Source organism: Halichoerus grypus, chromosome 8 (assembly GCF_964656455.1).
Source record: "Halichoerus grypus chromosome 8, mHalGry1.hap1.1, whole genome shotgun sequence".
Classification (NCBI taxonomy): domain Eukaryota; kingdom Metazoa; phylum Chordata; class Mammalia; order Carnivora; family Phocidae; genus Halichoerus; species Halichoerus grypus.
Window position 1 is genome coordinate 63,792,052 of NC_135719.1, and position 20,539 is coordinate 63,812,590.

Consider the following 20,539-nt stretch of genomic DNA (forward strand, 5'->3'; position numbering starts at 1 on the left):
GGGACCAGTGATTCCTCCATTGACTGTGCAATCACAGCAAATCTCCAGATTGTCATCATATCCCACAAATGTGGAGTGGCAGACCACATGCCAAAAAAAGTGCTATGTAATGGAGATACTATGTCAGATTGGTTATGGCTTCTGTCCTTTATGAACTTTTACTGTCGTCATACCTATGAAGTGATTTCCAGTTTTCAGAAAACTGTCAGTGTAATGGGGAAATTTAGAGCTGAAAGGATGTTAAGGAATTACTCCACTTTCTCTCTTGGCCTAGAGTGGTCTGTGTAGAAGAACAGAATATTTCAACCAGTGTTCTCTCGGTGACCTGAAAAAGTTAATCTCTTTCCCAATTCTTGATTTTGACCAAAAGCACCTTATTCATTTGGCACATTGTGCTTTATTTAGGGATCAAAACTTAATCACTAAGAGAGGTATAGAATGGTGTTTGGAGTTTTCTAAATGAACTTGACAACAGAACCCTCTCCCTGGTGTTCTATAGAATCTCTGAGAAATGCTGTCTTCAGGTATTTAATTGGATGTTTATAGGATCCTTTGACAGTTTATTTCTTAATAGTTTTCAATCCCTATCCTAAGCTTTTTCAGATGTTTGAATGCACTATCAAGTGTATTATTTTTAAATTTGCACATCTCATTTGCTGCTTGCATTTGAGGAAGGGATCATGCCTTTGAGTATAAAACGTAGTGACCTACTAATATATATAAATCATTTGCCATTTAAACTTGTTATTCTGGCCACCAGCAGAGCATTTGGTACCAGTATATTAGTCTCTCAGTGACATGAAGGTGTTAATATTTCTCTAAAGGATGAACAGCTTCTTGACTATAGAATCAGTGCTATTGTAATGGATTCCAAATTTCTTCTCTCAGACTGTTGATGTCATTGAGAATGGGACTTAAATGTAGGATAGTAGCTGTTCTGTAGATTATATGTTCCCAGTGGGCAGGATCTGATGTAGAGAATTAGTCTTAGCAGGGCTCAGGATTTTTATAAAAATTATTAAATAGTAGCTTATAATAAAATAAGCTCCCAAGAATCCTGCTGCAATTTTTATACCATTAAATGTTAAAGTTAATATAAAAACAAAATGCTTGTAGGCATTTAAATATGTTTAAATGCAGGACTTTTGTTTGTGTTGTTTTCTCTAAATAGGGTGTTCTGGGCTTTTGATAGATTGGGTGCTGTGTGGAATAAGCAGAGAGAGGTTGAGAACCGATGGGAGTAAGGGAGTTACTGCATTTTGCATCCAGAGCTTATTTAGTCCAACACATTTGTTCTGTAAATGCATAAACCTGAGACCTAAGGTCACATAAGTCATGATGGCAAAATTCATGAGGAAGCTGAGTCCAGATTTCCTCATTTGAGGGTTGGGTTCCTGTAAAGCACCATGCTCTGAAGTCATGTACTAACAGATCTCTGGTTTTATTCACAGCCATTTGCCGGCATTCCTGTGGGGATGGATTTTGTTCTAGGCCAAATATGTGCACTTGCCCATCTGGTCAGATATCTCCTTCCTGTGGCTCCAGATCCAGTGAGTATAACATGTTATTATATATAATATTATTTTATGTGGTTATGCCCTATTTTCTCCTAAATTTGCTTTTGGCTTTTCTCTTGCCTGCAATATATATATATATTTTTTCACTAGAACATCTGCCTTCTCTGTTCTGCCCAAAAATCTTGGAATGGCTTTCCTCAATCTGGCCTCCCATTTTCCTTCTTCACTCTTCACAAGGAAATTACCTATGGGACATAGTTACTATGAATAATATAAAGATTATGACCTCCTTTGTAGGTATTGCCTTATTTATCTTTGTATCTCCAATGTAAATGCCATAAAAGATGCTCAGTGGAATGATTGTTAAATGTACATTTTTGGCTCAAGAAAACTAGGCACTTTTCCTTGTGGTACTGAAGTATGAGTCTGATTAAACACTTTTTAAAAACTGAAGACCCCTGCCTTTGCAAGAAGAAAATGTGAGAAGTCATTATCGCAGTTTGGAGGTGATTTTTCCTGAAGCACAAACCTGTTTTCCCTTTCACAATTTTACCACTTCATTCTGTATGCCAAATAAATACCCGCAGTTCATTTTCCAGAGCATTTGCTTGCTTGTTCTGTTGTTTTTTTTAATACTTTTTTTTGGGGGGGTGGTTATTCTTTAAATGTGGCATCCTCAGCAATGAATTAGGGGAAATGCAGGGGTTGGGAAGAAGGTGAGTCATTATGGGTCGTTAAAAAAGTTGAAGTTCATGCCTCAACACCTTGACCATTACCAAAGCGAAAAACTTAGGTTCCTTTTCCATTTCCCATTTCCAGTGAGAAAATGAGTTCCCCTTGTGGTGTGTTCCATTTCTGACAAGGTTTTCAAGAAAAGTATTGTGGAATAAATGCATTCTCTTTTAGTCTGTTGCAGGTAGAAACTTCAGTGTGGTCGAGGTTGATTACCTGTTAAGGGTCCTAATATTTAGCCATGGCTCTCATAAGCTGATAAATAGGATAGGGCAAGTAGTCCTAACAGACCCTTTTGGTGTCTGCTCACATACCTTGGCATTCATTGTAACTCATCCTTAGAGCTCTGTAAAATTTTTCTGACAGGAAGCATGCCAGGTCTGCATGCAAGGCAGACTAGAAGTGCTGGAGGGCTGGTGGCCCTAGAAACAACTATTAACTAGTGACAGGTAGAGAGTGTTGGATAAGTGCCCCAGCTTCCTTGCCTCTCAGTTTGCAGAACTATGGACTGTGTTCTGAACTGTCTCTTGGAATTCCCTAGTGGGCTGAGCCCCAGCTGCCCACAGTGGTAATAGGCTTGATCATGTATTGATCATCTTGATCATCTTCCTTGTCTCACCTCCTCCCCCCCCTACCAGTGTTTCCTGAAGTCACTTCTAAAACAGACTACTTGCATTTAAATTATTGTCTCAGAATCTGCTTCTGGTACAACCTAAACAAACACAGCCTACTACTAAACACCGTCAGTTGTAGATTGGGATAGAAACTTCCCCATGGGCCGGGAGTCATTTGCTTATTGCACCAAGAATAGCATATTCTTATTTGATCTCAGCTTCGTTTTGGATGTGTATCTTCCAAGCAACATTAGGTTCATTGTACAAATCAAGGGCACCTGAGCTGGAGGAAGACAGAAAGGTAGAGAAGTCAACTGGTGGCACTTCCAGGAGCCTGTTGGACATCTCCATCTCCATCAGGCTGCCATCGAGAACTACCTAAGGGACGGGGAAGGAATCTAGATACCAAATTGGGAACAGACCCCATCGCTCAGATTGGCCCTTGGGCCAACCAACAACAGTAGTCCTCTGGCAGGGATAAAATATAGCTGGATGATAAAACTAGGTATCCAGCTGGGAAGGTCTTCAATATGATAGTGAGAACTGCTGCTGATTTCTCTGTCAAGTAAAAATCACGAGACGTAAAGATAGGATGTTAACAAGTTGGGCCTCATAGATTTCAAGCTAGCCTTGAGATGGCAGTATAGCGGTAGGTGCTGTGGGCCAGATTTAGGTTAGAGACTGATGTCCAAGACTTACGGGTGATGCTCTCTGAAGAGGTTTGGGTCCACCTATGGTACCTGGGCATTGGACCTGAGTAGCTAGTGGATAAGAGTGGTATGAGGAGGACAATTTGGTTTCATCAGGATCTTTGAGGCACTTGGAGCCTTTAAAATCATTGGCTTGGGGGCGCCTGGGTGGCTCAGTCGTTAAGCGTCTGCCTTCGGCTCAGGTCATGATCCCAGGGTCCTGGGATCGAGCCCCGCATCGGGCTCCCTGCTTGGCAGGGAGCCTGCTTCTCCCTCTCCCTCTACTGTTCTCCCTGCTTGTGCTCTCTCACTCTCTCTATCAAATAAATAAAATCTTTAAAAAAAAAAAATCATTGGCTTGGACTCAATCTGAATTAATATTATCTAAACATCTTGCAAAATTGAAGATGGCAGAATATTTTAAATTCAGGGTAGCTGCGATAATCAGAATTCATTTCTGACCTTTTGAAGTATTGTTCTAGGGAATAGCTGTACTATCCTATAGAACTTCCTGGCCATGGTGTGGTTGGCAATAAATATGGAGAGATCACTTTGCTAACTTTCCTGCTAGTAGAAGGATAACTCAACACAGCAAAATACTTGCATTTACTACCTGTAGTTCTACCAAAAGGGGACAAATTTAGATTTCACCAATATTTTGTATGAGAAATCTTATACTTGCTATGTGATAGTGATCAAGGAGGCCTGGGAAAGTTGTGGGGCCTCTGAGGTCTTATTTTTCTCATTTGAAAATGAAAAGAATGAAAGGAGGGTTGTTCTTTCAGGCTGTTTTCTACTTTTGAGTGTCCTGGGACTCTGAGAATAAGAAATGATCTCTTCGTGGTGGCCTGAGGGGAGATTGCATTTCCAAAAGGGTCCAAACTGCCAGCCAGCAATTCCTCTGGGAACTAGGAAGACAGGGCTTCTCTTAATCTATTGGAACTCTTGCCACTGCTCATAGGGGCACCAGGGCAAAAAAGACTGGCTATCCAGAGTCAGAAAATGGGATTTCTGGACATTTTCTTTTCTTTTTTTTTTTTTAGAGAGAGAGAGAGCAGGGAGGAGGGGCAGAGGGAAAGGGAGAGAGAGAATATTAAGCAGACTCCACGTGGTGCCCGACACGGGGCTTGATCTCACCACCCTGAGGTCATGACCTGAGCCAAAATCAAGAGTGGGATATTTAACCGAGTGAGCCATGCAGGCGCCCCATGTTTTCTGGACTTTAATTTCAATTCTATTTGGACCGTTCTCAACTCCATCCATCTCTGAGCCTGACAATGGACCCTGAGCAATCCTAATTCTAATTAGGTCATGGTAGACTGATTGATGAATTTACTCAAACTCTTCTTTATATATATATACATGTAATATAAAACAGATTATTGTCTTCTTTAATAACATGTATTATTATAAAAGTTGTTCCCTGAATTGTATATTTAAGAATTTGTAGATCAATTTCATACTCATCCTGTTTTATTCTTTATGCTTTTTAAAAGGATTTTTAAAACTAAATTTCTTTTCTGAGATAATTATAGATTCATATTCAGTTGTAAGAAATAATACAGAGAGATCCTGGGTAACCTTCACCCGGTTTTCCCATGTTAACATCCTGTGAAACTATAGCACGATATCACCATCAGGATATTGACATTGATACAGTCAAGATACGGAAGAGGTCTATCACTGCAGGGATGCCTCATGTTGCCCTTTTATAGTCATTTTCCTCCTATCCCTATGCTCTCCTTAATCCTGGCAACCACTAATCTTTTCTCCATTTCTACAGTTTTGTCATTTCAAGAATGTTATATAAATGGAATCACATGATAGGGAACCTTTTGAGATTGACTTCTTTCACTCAGCATGACTCTCTGGAGATTCATCCAAGTCATTGCATGTATCAGCTGTTTGTTCCGTTTTACTGCTGAGTAGTATTACTTGCTATGGATGTACCACAGTTTGTTTAGCCATTCACCAGTTGAAGGACATTCAGGTTTTCTCCAGTTTTGTTGTGCTCTGAGCATTCATGTACAGGTTTTGGGGGTTTTTAAAAATATTTTATATATTTATTTTATAGAGAAAGAGTGTGTGAGCAGGGGAGGGGCAGAGGGAGAGGGAGAGAATCTCAAGCAGACTCCACACTGAGCATGGAGCCTGATGTGGGGCTCAATCCCATGACCCTGAGATCATGACCTAAACTGAAACCAAGAGTCGGATGCTTGACCAACTGAGCCACCCAGGCCCCCCTCATTACAGGGTTTTATATGAACATAAGTCTTCATTTCTTTGAGATAAATGCCCAGGAATGGAATTGCTGGGTGGTATGGTAGTTGCATGTTTAGTTTTTTAAGAAACTGCCAGGCTGTTTTTGGGGTGGCTATACCCTTTTATATTCTCACTAGCAATGAATGAATGACTTAGTTTCTCAGCATCCTTACCAGGTTTTGGTGTTTTCACTATTTTTAATTTTAGCTATTCTGATAGGTCTGTAGTTATATCTCATTGTGATTTTAATTTGCCTTTTTGGCCTGATTTATGATGTTGAACATCTTTGCCTGTGCTTATTTTGCTACCTGTGTATCTTCTTCAGTGAAATGTCTCTTTATGTCTTTTGCCCAGATTCTAATTGGATTGTTTGCTATTTTGAGAGTTGTTTGTATATTACAGCTCCTAGCCCTTTGTCAGATATATGAGATGCAAACATTTTCTCCCACTCTGGAACTTGCTCTTTCATGTTCTTAGTTTTTTACAGAGCAAATATTTTAAAATTTGATGAAAATCCCCCTTTTCAATTTTTCCTTTAATGGATCATGCTTTTAGTATCAACTCTAAGAGCTCCTACCCCTAGATCTTAAAGATTTTCTCCAATTTTTAAAAAATGTTATATAGTTTTACATTCTACATTTATATCTGTGATTTATTGTTGAGACACTTTTTTTTATGGGATATGAGGTTGAGGTCTAAGTTCCTTCAATACTTATAGATGTCCAGCATCATCTGTTTTTGAAAAGACTATCCTTCACCCATTGAATTACTTTTGCACCTTTGTCAAAAATCATATTTGTAGAGGTCTGTTTCTAGGTCTTCATTTCATTCTGTTGATCCACATGTCTATCTCTTCTCCAATACTATACAATCTTGATTACTGCTGCTATATAAAAAGTCTTACAAATTGAGTAGACTAATTTCTTTCACCTTACTCTTCTTTTTCAAAATCATTTTAGCTATTCCAGTTCCTTTGCCTGTCCATATACACTTTAGATTAATCTTGTCTACGTCTACAAAAAAACATTTCTAGGATTTTGATAGGAACTATAGTAAGTAAGCCTGTAAGTCAGTTTGGGGAGGGAGTATTAACATCTTCCTTATGCGGAATCCCTTACACTTTGAACAAATTTTTGTCATTTTTAGTTTACTTCAATTCAGTGAGATTTGGGAGGTGCTTGTATTCCCAACACAAATCTAAACTCTAAGGGTAGTAGAAGGCCAGGGGAACAATTCTAGAGCAGTGTGTGAGCAAGTTTGAGCAAGTTTGGAACAACCGCATGCTGAAAGTGTGAGGACACTCAGGATAGGAAGGTGGTCCTATCGCTGATCTAGAATAAGTGACCCTTGGAAAGGTTTTTCAGGAAGTGTGGAATTTATATGAACAGGGAGGGGAGGAGTGGAACCTGCTCAGACAGTTGAGTCCTTTGCTTTCTAATCTGTTCTCTATGAAAGTTAAACAGATAAAGTTCCTTTATCACTGCTGTCATTTAACCTGTCTTCCTCTGAACTTTTTCCAGCTATGCTAGGGTTTTGTTTTTTGCTTTTGTTTTGGGTACTTAAGTGAAGTTGCTCTTCTGAGTTGTGCATCTTTAGGCACCACAGGACATTTATGCACTTAGGGAAAAATGTCATTGCTGTTATCTTTCTGAATGAAAATTATTTTTGTCCTGCAGTGACTCTGGCTGTCCCTGTGGACCTGTCTCAGGTGTAAAGTCCAGGAGTTAGTCTCGCTCTCTAGTTTGCCTGTCTGTGCTTTTCCTAGCCTAATTAAAATTGCGTGCTTGCCATATAGATGCTTATTTCCAAATTGCTCTCAATGTTCTTTCTGCCCCTTGTGCTTGCCAAGACAATGGCAGGTCTGTAGAATCATTCCCAACCTCATGCATCCCAAAGAAAATTGTTACCTTAGCCCCGCATCTCTTTCATTCCCATAGCATGCTCAAATTGTTCTCTTCTTGTGGGTCATTTTATGAACTAATTTGTACTGGGCTATCACCTAAAGGGGGTTTCTTCTTCTCTTCCTGGTGCCTGGCAAAGGAAAGGCATTCAGTTAGTATTTATTGAACGGCCAGAATGATTGACTGAATCTGGAAAAAAAACATTTATTTAGGAGTCTATATAGATACAGGTAAATGGCAACATTTCCTGCTAGTTCTAGAATGTTGAAACCCTTTGAGGCTGTCTGCTCATTTTCAAGGGGAAGTCCTCATTGGGTCTTAGGGCTCTCAGAGTTATCTGCATGTAGCAGCTTAGACACTGACACTTGAACTCCCCTGGTATTGTCAGTTTGTAAAATCTTAACACAGATTGAGTTTAGGAATATATTCTGACTTGAAGTATTTAGAGCATGTAACAAATATACCGCATCATTATGGATTCAAGTGGAGCTTTGGCTTTTTCTAGAGATATAGGACTTGGTGTTGTCATTGTTGGACATCTGGGATGCTTGTTCAAATCAGTGTAAATTTAGAATACGCATCAATGGCAGGACTCGATAAAAAAATAAAACCAATTTATGTATGTATACTCTCTAAATTGTTCCTGCTGTAGTGAAGCTGCATGTCTAATTCCTTTATTTCCCCACAAAAATCCTGAGTGATTGTTTTAAAGAAATACGTTTCTCCCCTGAACATCTAAGACTCACAAAGAATGCGAAGTTACTTTGGCAAACATGTTTGTGGCAAAGCAGATGGTTAAGATCCAATTATCTCTTGTTAAGGGTGATCCCCTAGCCCAAGATTCATAGTTCATTGGATTATTGGGACCACTGGACTAACTATGCCTTACTGTTTCAGAAGTCTGACCAAGGGTCTTATTTTTTAAGGGAGACAAAATATTTTCTGGAAATATTTTAGACCTGGAAAAGGTTTACCTGAAAGGCAGGGTAGAAAAAATATAAAAGCATATCAGAAAGATTTTTATTATATTGCACTTAAATGTGAACTTATCATTTTTCCTGAAAGAATTCATTCTATTTTTCAATTTGAACAAATAATGTAAAGTCACTATTTGAACTACTGTTAGCTTTTTATCTCAAAGTAGCTAAATGGCTTTGTTGCTCATGTGGGAATGGAAATTAGCTCTTGGCATGAACCACTTTAATTGAAATCAGTTTGTGGGTTGAGTTCCTATGCTGCTTGACACATGACATCATTTCCTGTGCTTTTCCCAATCCTCACTGTTTTTCTAAGATAGGATGAAGCTAAGTTTAACTTCAAATTTTAAAGCAACTATACACCTTTTCCTGACCTACTTAGAATATTATCCAGATTTTCACCAAATCATTCCCTTTGTATATTTGTAGATAGTTTTTATAATTCAAAAGCATTTTGGCTGAGACATTTTAATAGAGTCAGAGGAGCCTAAAATAACTGTTTTAACCAGTTTCCTGGGTTGCTTGACTTCTGTAACAGTGCTCCAACAAAGGATTTATTTCTGTTTTTATACATGGGGAAATGAAGATAAACTATTTTTAATAGCAACCTACTTAAGGCTGTATAATGGCTTAGGGCATAATGAGCAATTTCTCAGTCTTAGTTTTTGAGGATAGCTTTAGATGCCATTATCTGGTGGTATGAGTTAAGTAAATGGAAATTACCTTAGTAAAGTTTTATACCACACCTACAAGTAGGCAAGGTATTACTCTAGGCACTTAGGGTGTGTAATTAATAACCATGATGCTTTCCACTCTAAAGAAGCTTTTGGACAAATGGGTTGGGGATAGGAGAAATAACTAAAAAAAATAGGTTAGGTTATATAATATACATTTCAGAAGAGAATAAAATACTCTGGACTCAGGGAAAAGAGGGCTCATATCTAGTGGGAGAAAGAAAAGAGAACAGAAATCAGAAAAGATCAGTGGGTCTTAGAGATAGGTAGGGTTTTGGTATTTGGTAACAGCTGTGTGCATTTTATGTTGGGGATTTGCAGTGGGTCTTAGAGATAGGTAGGGTTTGCAGTAGGTCTTAGAGATAGGTAGGGTTTTGGTATTTGGTAACAGCTGTGTGCATTTTATGTTGGGGATTAAGGGTAAGGGACAAAGAGACAGGTTAAAGAGGAGATTCCACCAAGAGACTAGAACAATGTGTTTGGCATTTTGCATGGCACACAGTACGCAGTCAGAAAGATTTGTTAAGTGAATGAATGAATGAGAAGTAGATTGGGGACTGAGCCATAGGACTTACCAGAAGTATGCAGGGAGCCCTGAAAGGCCCGTGGCCATGCTGAGAGAGGGAGGAAGTTCTTAGCATACTAGAGATAGGGAGCCTCTGTGGTGCTTCAGTAAGTGTGTGACGTGTTCTTGAGAAAGTGTATCACTTTCAGCTTGACTCAATTAACTCTTTGGTCCTCTATGAGGGCATAGGAAGTATTCAGTTCTGACATCTCTTCCCCACTGTCATGCTGAGATTTGTGTAGCTCCTTATGTAAGTGGCCCTTTCTCCTCAAGTCCGTGGCCACTCTTGATACGGCACTGAGAATCCTAACCAGGGGCTACCAAAGAAGGTGGGGGCTGCGAGGCATCTTCTCTCTACTTGTAGCAGATTTGGCTCCTATGCTCCAGGAAGACTGAGCCTAAGAGCAAGGCTGAGCAGCTCATTGCTGCTCTTGCACAGAAGGTGGGGTTCTCTTCTCCCTATGTAAAATTGTGGAGCCTTTTTCTGTAGGAATTTTCTCTCACAGCTTGGAGGACACAGGTTGGAGTAGGCCACTCCCAGTGCCCAATCCTGGTCTCCTTGTGTAGGGTTGTGTCAACAGGGATTAATGACGAATTCAATCAAGCCTCTAGTCTTCTCCAAGTAGGGTAGTTATTGTTTCCAGAGGACAAAGGGACAGCCTGGGATTCTGAAAGTGTTTTAGCATCCTAAATTATTGAATTAGAAACAGCCTTCACTCTAGAGAAAGGAGAGCACACGCCATGCTCTCATTCTCACCTCACACGCATCTATCACTCCAGTTTCTTCTAGTGTCTTGTCTCACATCCAAGGCTGCCTGCCCCCCATGGTCCTTCTGCCCTGAACCTCAGAGTCACACTTCCGTAGGTGACAGTATGACAAAGAATGGATTTCAAACACTGCGGGTCTTATTTAGTTTAAGTTTACAGTTTAAACAAGCAGCTCTTTCTGAGCCAAGGCCTGTCGCCTCCATTATCAGGCAGCCTTGTTATTAAGTGCTCTTGTAGGTAGTTTTTTCTTCTTTTTGCTGCCTCCAAAATTTCTTTTAACAAAATTCCTTGGAATTTCTCACTCAGACCGTTTTCCTGGCCACCTACGGTGGGACTCTAAATCTTGTAACAGGAAAATTATTGCCATTGTAATCTTGTCTCATAAGGTTGCTCAAGGCACTATTTTCTTGTTGTTATAAATTACAGAAATGACATTGAGTGGGAAGTCCTGCTGAATTAGGGAAGTCATTTAGCACCATTACAATAAATATCAAAGAAACAATTGCATTGTAATTGATTTTATACTCACTAAAAATAACACGGTTAGTGTTGTCAGTTAGGTTATTTCTGCACAAGTATGTGAATCTTGATAAACCATTTTATTTTCTCTCCAGATGACTACAGATCAATTCCTGTGAAGTGTTGCAATCTACCTACTTAAACTGCAAAAGTAAATCATTCTTTTTTTTTTTTTCCTTTTCAAGTCCAACACTGTAACATTCGCTGTATGAACGGAGGTAGCTGTAGTGATGATCACTGTCTGTGCCAGAAAGGATACATAGGCACTCACTGTGGACAACGTAAGTAAACCATACTCATAGGTATCCTGCCTGCTAAACTATGTAGGCAAATGTGTAGACAGCTACGGAGACAAAAAGAATATAGAGCTCAGTGCTGATGGATTGTCTTTGGTTATCTGGGAGGTGGCATTTTTATAGATGTCTGGTGAGTCTTACAGATGACCAGATCACCCATCTAATGCACTTTGCACCAGATTTCTGATTGGAACCTTGGGAGTGCTGGTTGGGCTCATTTTCTTCTCATTTATCTTCAGCACCCCTGCTTACCTCATCCCCTTCATGTATGATCAGCACCCAAGGTGTAGAATTCTTGTTTGTTCCAGATGTATACCTTCCATTTGATTGCTGAATATGTCCACCTGGCTTTTTAAGAAGCATCTTGAAGTATTTCAAAACTCAACCTCATCTTTCTCCCCAAACACGTTCTTTTTCTTGACTAATAATATCTGGATCTCTCCAGTTTCCCAACCTAGATTCTGCTACTGTAATACCACATGGTGTTTGGTTTGCTGGTTCATTCATGAACACTGTTTATTTTGTGTCTATTCTCAGTCAGCCCCTGCAGAAGATGAAAATTCCTTCAAGAAAGCTTACTTTTTATTACACTAAGAGGAATATATACACCCTGCAGAAAATTTGGAAAATTTCAAAAAGAGAAAATAATAAAATTCTCCATAATCCTATCATTCCAGATATTACCTTCTAGTCTTTTAATGCATATTTGGCACATGAAATCTTACTGTATACATGACTTTTCATACTCCTTTTTTACTTAATATTTTATTAGAAGTATGTTCCACGTTATTAAACATTTTAAAATACGTTTTAATGGTTGCAGAATACTCCATTAAATAGATGCTTTATTGCTTATTTAATGAATCTTTAATAATGAGCATTTATTCATATTGTTTCCAGTCTTTGCCATTGTATATATATTTGCTACAATGAATATTGTTACTATAAATGAACCAAAATTTATATAATGCCCAAAATTTATGTAATGCCCCCGTGACTGTCCATGCACTGCACGTGTGGTAAGAATAACGACTGAGTTTTGGGTAGCCCACAACAGCAGCGTGGGGAGAGGAGACACAGGACAGCTTCCCCAGTGCGGGAGACCCTTGAGCTGGGTCTTGAAGGATGGGGTGGGGTTCACCCGTCAGATGGTGGGGGATGGGCTTCTCGTGCCGCGGGCAGAGCATGGGCCAGAGCACAAGGTCACGGCAGAGGATGAGATGTCAGACGTAGCACATGTTGCTGAGGAAGGTGATGGGAAGGCAGATAAGGTAAAAATGAAAGTTGGGGGCCCAGGTTTTGAGTGCCTTTACACATACCGCATTTGCATCCACAGTAGAGCCAGGGAAGAGGAGTGAGACAACAACAACCAACCGACAACAACCATTCCTCGGCTGAATTATTTACTCTACATTTACCATGTGCTGGGCACATTTTCCAACTCTTCACATGCATTAACTCATTGAATAAAACTGTAGCCTCCTGAGTTAGAGACGTCTTTTACCTCCAGCAGATGAGGAGAATGGGGCACAGGGACATCAGTAACTTGTCTGAAGTTATATGGGGAGGGATTGGCAGAGTTAGGATTTGAACCCAAGCAGTCTGACTTCATGGCCCGTGCATTTAATGCTATGAAATGCTGGCCTCAGACGCTTCGCTTACAGTGGTTTACAATGAGGAAGATTGTGGTGGCCACAGTGTAGGGGTGTAACTGCAGTGGGAAGAAACAGGAAGCAGGAGAACTAGTACCAAGGCTGTGGCTACTGAGCTGGTGGGAGGGGGGTGGAGTCAAAGGCATTTTTGGAAAGGGAATCGTGAGGAGCTGCTGGGCATCTTCTGCTCCCTTTGGTGCTCCTTGAGGGGGTTCAGCCCTGAATCTACCACACAACAGGCATTTGGTTAACACTTTCAGAGTTAGAAAAACTTTCCTAGACCTCACTTTCCTAATCTATACAATAGGATGGTTGGCTTAGGCCATCTCAAAATTTCTTTTCTACCTAAAATCTTTTCCTTCTCCCCTGACTGTAAATTAAGAGGCAAATCAGAACAATTAATGTATGTAAACCTCTCTAATTTTATGATGAGAAATGGGCTCTTGCCATAGTTTTGGCTATAAGGGGTTGTGTCAGTTCAAGTCCTCTGATCCCAACCAGATGCCAAGACAGAATTGGATATACAAGAGATTTATTGTGGAAAAGGCCTGTAAAGAAGAAAGGAGTGAGAAAGCAGGAGTAGGAGGGGAGGGCCTTCAGACCACAATGCTGGTCTTCGCTCCTGTGCAAGGAGAAGGGGATTGGGTAGATTGTGTAGAAGGTGCCTCAGACTAGAATGCAGCTCTAAGAAAGCCTTGGCCAGGCTGATGGCGAGCCCAGAGCAAAGATTTCCCGTTGGGAGAGTTCCATGATGGGCAGAAGTGCCCCGTCTCTGGTACCTCACTAAGCTTAGTCATTGGGTGGTAGCAGCCAGGAGATCTGTGTCCTTGGCGTGAACATGAAGCAGATCTGAAGGTGTGGTGGCTGGGGGCTGTCGGCCAGCTAAGCTCCTTACAGTAGGTTTTCTTGGAGGCAGATCTGAGTGGCTCAACTCCATGACTGCCACAAGGATACAGATAAAGTGTGCAGGAAATATAGGAAGGAGGAATTAACTCAAAAGGAGGAGGTATTAGGGAATGAGATAGGAGCTGGGCTTTGAAGAGGGAGTGGTACTGGCAAATTTGGCTCAGAAGAGCCCACCACTTGTGGATAAAGATGCCTAGGAAGAGGCCATGCATGAAAGAATTGTGGGAAATTGTACAGAGAAGAGTTGTTCAGGGCATGAGCTCTCAGTTCTTATTTTAATGCCTTGTCTGGCAAGTAGAATGTCCCTCCCTCAAGCATCACTGGACTTATCTCACCAATAGATTCTGTTACAACAGTCGCTTGGGTCTTCCTTCCGGTCCATAAATATGGTTGGAATTAATGTTTTATTGTTTGTAGTTAATTGTGTGATTTAACATGCCGTATTTCTGTACCGGTGACAGAGGCCAATGTTTTCCCTCGTGGGAGCCCTCAAATCATAAGCAAACGAGTCAGCTTGCTAAAATGCAGTTCTCATCCAGTGACATCTCTTATAAACCACCATTTTAGATGCAGAACTGAAAACATTGCTCGGATTCTCCCCAGAATGAAACTGTCAGCATCAACATGGGTGTAAACTCACTTTTTCCAGGCAGTTTAACCTGAGTTGATTGAGGAACATATGCAGAGCTGGAACTGGAACGTAACTGTTGAAAACGAATACCAGGGTGATTGTTTAGATTTTTTATTGTTGCGCCTCAGGGGACGGTAAGTGTTACTCCGTTCGCATCTAATTTCCGGTGAAGGCTCTCAGCTTCTCCCTCCTTCCCTTCCAGCTGTCTGTGAGAGTGGATGCTTAAACGGAGGCAGGTGTGTGGCCCCGAATCGATGTGCCTGCACTTACGGCTTTACTGGACCCCAGTGTGAAAGAGGTAATTTTTAAAAATGAATGAGTATAAATATGTTCTGATGGCTAAAGCTATTCCTGATTTAAGCACGCATTGGGTTTATACAGCTCCTGCATGAATTTTGCTGAGCTTCAAGGGGGTTTCTGATTTGTCACTGGGAAGGTTCCTGTGATGACAAGACAGTGACCCCAAGTCTATGCATGTCATTCCATAATTCTTGCCAGTGGACTGCAGGACTCACTAGTGAGCCCATGCCTAAGCACCAGTTAGCAGGCATCAAGATAAAAAGGGAAGAATTTTCCATAAGGGTAAGGATTGAGCTCATTGTTGTCCTAGTAAATTAGAGAAGTGGCTCCAAACGAAACATCTGTATGGAAAGGAAAAAATTTAGAGTGAAAGAAAAACACTCTTAAAGATCTGTGAGAACCCACTGGGGGCTGTAGTGGCCTACAAGCATAGGCTCCAGAATTCACTAGAAATGTCGATTGTGGACGAACTGGGCTTTCACGTATGTGGTTTATCCAATACTCAGCGTAGCCCTCTGATACGCCTCACTTTTCCATATGGAAAGACCCAGGCTCGAAGAGGGCAAGGAATCTGCCTAAGTTCACACACCTAATAATATGCTTTCGTCGGAATGTGGTTTTTCTGTATTTAAGTCTGGTGCTCACTGCTTCTCCTAATTAAAAGAAATGTTCTACCTGATTTGCCTACCTGTAAATGCAAATATGATATTGAGATGTATTTAGGTGTGTAATATTGAGTTTTTCCTCCAACCCCCTGAACTTTGGCTTTATTGATTGCCTTGTCTCTACATTCATAGCCGTTTCTCATCGTTCCCAGTTTTATGGTGAAAGTGTAGGAGGTTTATTTCATAAAAAACTGCACAAGTAGTCATGAAAACACTGATTAAAAATACTCATGAACCTTTTAAACTACAATCATCACTTTTTATCCAAAGTTGTATAAGATTTTTTTCTATTCTGAGATGGAAAGCTAAGATTCAAGTAGCAGATGTTGAATCTATGTTATGTTAAAAACAAAGAGCAGAGATCGGTATGGGAGAAATTATTTTCTGCTTCTGTTTTTACAACTTCATCTAAATTCAGTTATTTGCTGATAAAGCAATAATACCTATTTTAGTAGGTTGTAACTAGGTCAACAGTAATTATAACAAGGGCCTAGAGGTACTAGGCCAATTACTATTATTAATTGATATATTATATTGTATCTTAATTCAGTACCACTAAATGGTATGGATGAGTAATGCATCATGGGCTCTACCTTCATCAGCATCATTTTGGAGTCCCCCTTTAAAAGTGTTTCTCTTTCTAACCTAAAGTATTTTTATTGATTTGGAGATAATAAATCTCTAATGGTATTCAAAATAATAAAGGTACCTCTTTTGATTAGGTAGTATCATTCTGTGGCCTTATCATTACTCAGTGAGGTGATGTGGGATTTAAATTGTTGAGATTAAAATTGTTAGTGTGTAACTTGGACAGTGGTGTGTGAAAATAATTCCTCAGATGATAATCCTGGGTTTAATTTATTTTAGAAAAAATCACACATAGGAGGAAGTTATAGGGCATTTTACCTCTAAGAGAGTGGTTAATGATTTACTGTAAAGAATATTGATTCCTATAGTTCAGGCATTGATGATAACACAGTCTAAAATAAAGGGGGCATGATATTTAACCATTCCACAGTTATTTCTTCAAAGACTTCACCTTTGACTGAGATTAAGGAATGAAGTAAATGCATTGAGTTACTAAACTTTGAATCAAAACTGGCATATTATTCAGGGATTTCTCTGCGTTTGGAGTATCTTTAACTGCTCCCTTTGGTGATAACGCTATCCTGAAATTTGTACTAGGTGTAAATATATTTTGGTCCCATAGATCTTCACAGTGGTGATTATCCCCAAATAAAATTAATCCCCAAATGGCAGATTTTCAGGCATGTGCTATAGTGGAGGTTGGGGAGGAAGCAGTCTCTCTTTCATTGTTACCCTTTGCCTGTTCTACCCATGAATACTGTCCCGGACATTCAATGGGAAAAGGGAAACATAAGTACAATTTCCCTCACTACATGGGAGAAATTTCCACTTAGAGAGTCTTCACTGTTTCTTGCTCTTATGGAAGTCATCTGCTTACTGCTTTAAAGAATTATATCCCTTTACTCAAATGGCATGCTCATGATTTCAAGAATGATTAATAAAAATGTAGGACTGAGTCAGGACAAATCCATCCTGAAGCATAGGGAAGTGTTCAGTGTGACTTCTGATGGTGGGTTAGTATACTGATTAAGTTGTTTATTACCTAGGCGGGTTTATTAAGTTGTTTAACTACCTAGGCTAGTTGCATTATGTTTTAATTGGAATATGGCTTTTTATTTTTAAAAAGAACTTCTAAGAAGTCTTTACTAATTTCCTTTCTCCCTTCCAGGAGGCTGAGCCAAGTCCTCCTTCTGCGTTCTCCCTTAGCACACTCTCCACGCCTGTTTTGATAGCACTTACCACATTATATTGAAACAGCAGGTTCCCATGCCCCTCTCCACGACTAGGGTATAAGCTTGTCAGCAGCAACTATGGTTTCATCAGCTTTTTAATTCCCACACCAAGTTCAATGCCTAATGCATAGTACATGGCCAATAAATGTTGAACTGCACTTATTTTAAAGCACCAGAAAATCTGGAGATATGAGTATCAGATATGAACAAGTGTCTCCTAGAATTGCTGTTTACCTACTTGTGGATAGTCCTGGATACTTTTCACTGGTTTCATTTTAAGCAGAGTTTACAGTGTTGATGACTAATTGAATGTGGCCCCATTTTCACGAGAGTGATCTTTTAGGGCCACAAGACTGTCATTTTTTCAGTTGGAAAGGATGCAGAAAGGAAGGTATATTTTGACTAAAACCAGGTGGCAATAAGCAAATAAACAGCTTCCTATCATGATGTAATACACATGGAAAGGACCATTTCAAATGTCAGTTACAAGTACTTCTCAGGATAAGCAGCTTTGTCCCTGGCAGATGTTGGAACTTCTGTACATCTGTAACTACCTCAGAGAGCCAGTGCAAGTATGGGATACCCTTTGGGGGTGACACTGGCAGGATTTGGATCACTTTGAGCCCGTAAGTGAATCTTGATAATCCATGAACATAGTGTTTGGATTTGTGATGGAGATAAGCAGTCGATCCATGCTTGAGTTGCAAATTAGAACATTCATTCAACAAATGCAACCAGGACATGAAGCAAATTTGTCTCACTTATAGCTTTCAGCCAGTAAAATAAGTAATGTTTTTAAAGAATATCTTGGCTTGTGAGCTTCATCGGGCAGGTGGCAGTGATACTGTTGCCTGGCTCTCTATACTAAAAGGAGGAAAAGTAGAGACCTATGATTTGCTTGGCCTGCAGTGTTTACTTTTTAAAAACTGAATGTGAATACCTTTAGTTACGTTTTCCAGTTTGTGACAGGCTTTACCACTCCCTATGGTGATGCATCGTGCTCACCTCATCCATTTTTAGTTTGCTTCCATTTAGTTTGCTGCTTAGCCCTGTGAGCACTTAAGTCTGCCACCTCCTACTATATTTACATAGAGTGTAAATTTACACTTATGGTTTTTTGGATAGCCTCCTCCCCCCACTCCCCTTCATTTTGCCTTCTCTCTGCTGGGGCCTTGAGCAACTTAGTAAAACTTCTCTTGCCAACCCTCAGTGGTACAGTATGTTAGCATTTTCTTTCTTTCTTTCTTTCTTTCTTTCTTTCTTTCTTTCTTTCTTTCTTTCTTTCTTTCTTTCTTTTAATTAGGATTTCTTATTAGAGTATTGAAATGAGGTCAGTACCTATTTTGGCAGAGTGACAACACAAGCTAGCTGGGTATTGCCATAGTTATTGCCAACAAGACTATGTGGAATCACATTTTCTCTTGCTATCTTTCCTCAGAATGCTGACTACTTAAAGTCTTGTTAAATGCTCTTATATTAAACACAGTGAATCATGTGAGCGGATAAGACTTCTCCAGATAATGATAAAAGAGACAATAATGGGGACAGAGCTGAAGTTGAAGATGGGGAAGGGATAATGATGAATAGGCTTAGGGAAGAAGAGAACAGAAGACAGATACTGAGAAAACAAGAGGAGAAGCAAGAGAACCAGGGGAGCACTGAGCCAAAGAAACTAAAAACAAGCAGTTCAAGAAATAGCCTGACAATTGTTAGACTCTTCAAAGGGTCCAGAAAGAATGAGAATCACAAAGAGGCCCTTTGATGTAGCAACAGGTGACATGTCCTGGGTACTTAGAGGGCGCCAGGCGGTGTGCCGAACACTTTACTTGGGCAATTTGCAACAAGCTTATGAGTTAAGTCCTATAATGAGTCCCACTTTACAGAGGAGTGAACAGATGCAGAGAGAGGTCAAAGAGCTTGCCCGAGGTCAGACAGCTCGTAAGAGGTGCAATGAAAAAACTGAAACCAGCTAAACTGGCTTAAAAGCCTATGCACATAACCACTGTGCTATATTTGGGTTTCTCTGGGAAGAGCTCATTAGTAACCAGAGAGAATTTTTCTGAGGAATCATAAGAAGAAATCCAGAACTATGAGTTTTAGCATGGAAGTAATAGATTTAAAAGAAAAAAAGCACTTCAAGAAATTCAGCTAGGTAAGTAGTTTTCCTCCCTGGTAGAGTTGAGCTAAGTTGCTTTTAAATAATTTTAAAAGCCAAGAGAAAGGAGTCTTGAGTATTCCTTGGGTGTATCTAATGTAGGGACTTGGACTATTTCTCTGTTTGCTTGATTTTGATATTTTAAACATAACAACTCACTCTCGTAGAAAGGATGATTCCTATTTGTTTGTAGTACTTATAAATTGACTCCAAAGGACTGAACCAACATTCTGAAATGTACACCTACGAAATGAATATTGCTATTTGTGTGGTTACCATGGAAGGTGATATAGTTTTCCTATGATATTACAATTCTCCAAATCATATTTGGAAACTATTTTTTGAGATTGTCTTTACAGAGTCAGCAATAGATTCGAATGAGTATGTGAACATTTTGCCCTCCTTTCTGGGAGGCATTTAAATTTTTTAGAAACAGCCTAAAATAGGGTCCATTCTAGTGACTATAGTGGATAGTCAAACACTTTGTTTGGGGTCAAAAATTGACTTAGATTAAAAAGCAGTGAAAAGAATTGTCTTGTGTGACTCTTAAAGCACATGGAATTGGATTAACATTCTAATGTTAAATTTTATGCGAGCCAGAAGATGAATCCTTTTGAAAGCATAAATGCTAATAATAAGATATTTTCTATTGTTACTCCATCTGGAGATCTTCATCATGTACCATCTGAATGTAAGCATGGACATGGACTTTTCCCCGTCCCGAATCATTTGTTCAGTGCTAAATTCCTACTCAAGTCTAAACCGTGAAAACGATGCTTGGATTTTTGTCAAATCAAGAAAGTCTGCTGGTGTTCTGCTGGTTATTAGTTGATAAA

General features: G+C 39.8%; 1 protein-coding gene across 3 annotated transcripts in view; it reads left to right on the plus strand.

The window, feature by feature from the left end:
• The window catches only part of FBN1 (fibrillin 1), a 225,317-nt gene that overhangs the window by 27,583 nt on the left and 177,195 nt on the right, over positions 1-20,539 (plus strand). For all 3 annotated transcript variants that reach the window (XR_013450471.1, XM_036075961.2, XM_078079391.1), the window contains exons 3-5: positions 1,452-1,550; positions 11,464-11,559; positions 14,966-15,061. Coding sequence is in view for 2 of the 3 variants with exons in the window: in XM_036075961.2 (XP_035931854.1) it covers positions 1,452-1,550; positions 11,464-11,559; positions 14,966-15,061 (291 nt within the window). In the remaining variant the exon portion in view is untranslated. The remainder of the gene's footprint in view (positions 1-1,451; positions 1,551-11,463; positions 11,560-14,965; positions 15,062-20,539) is intronic.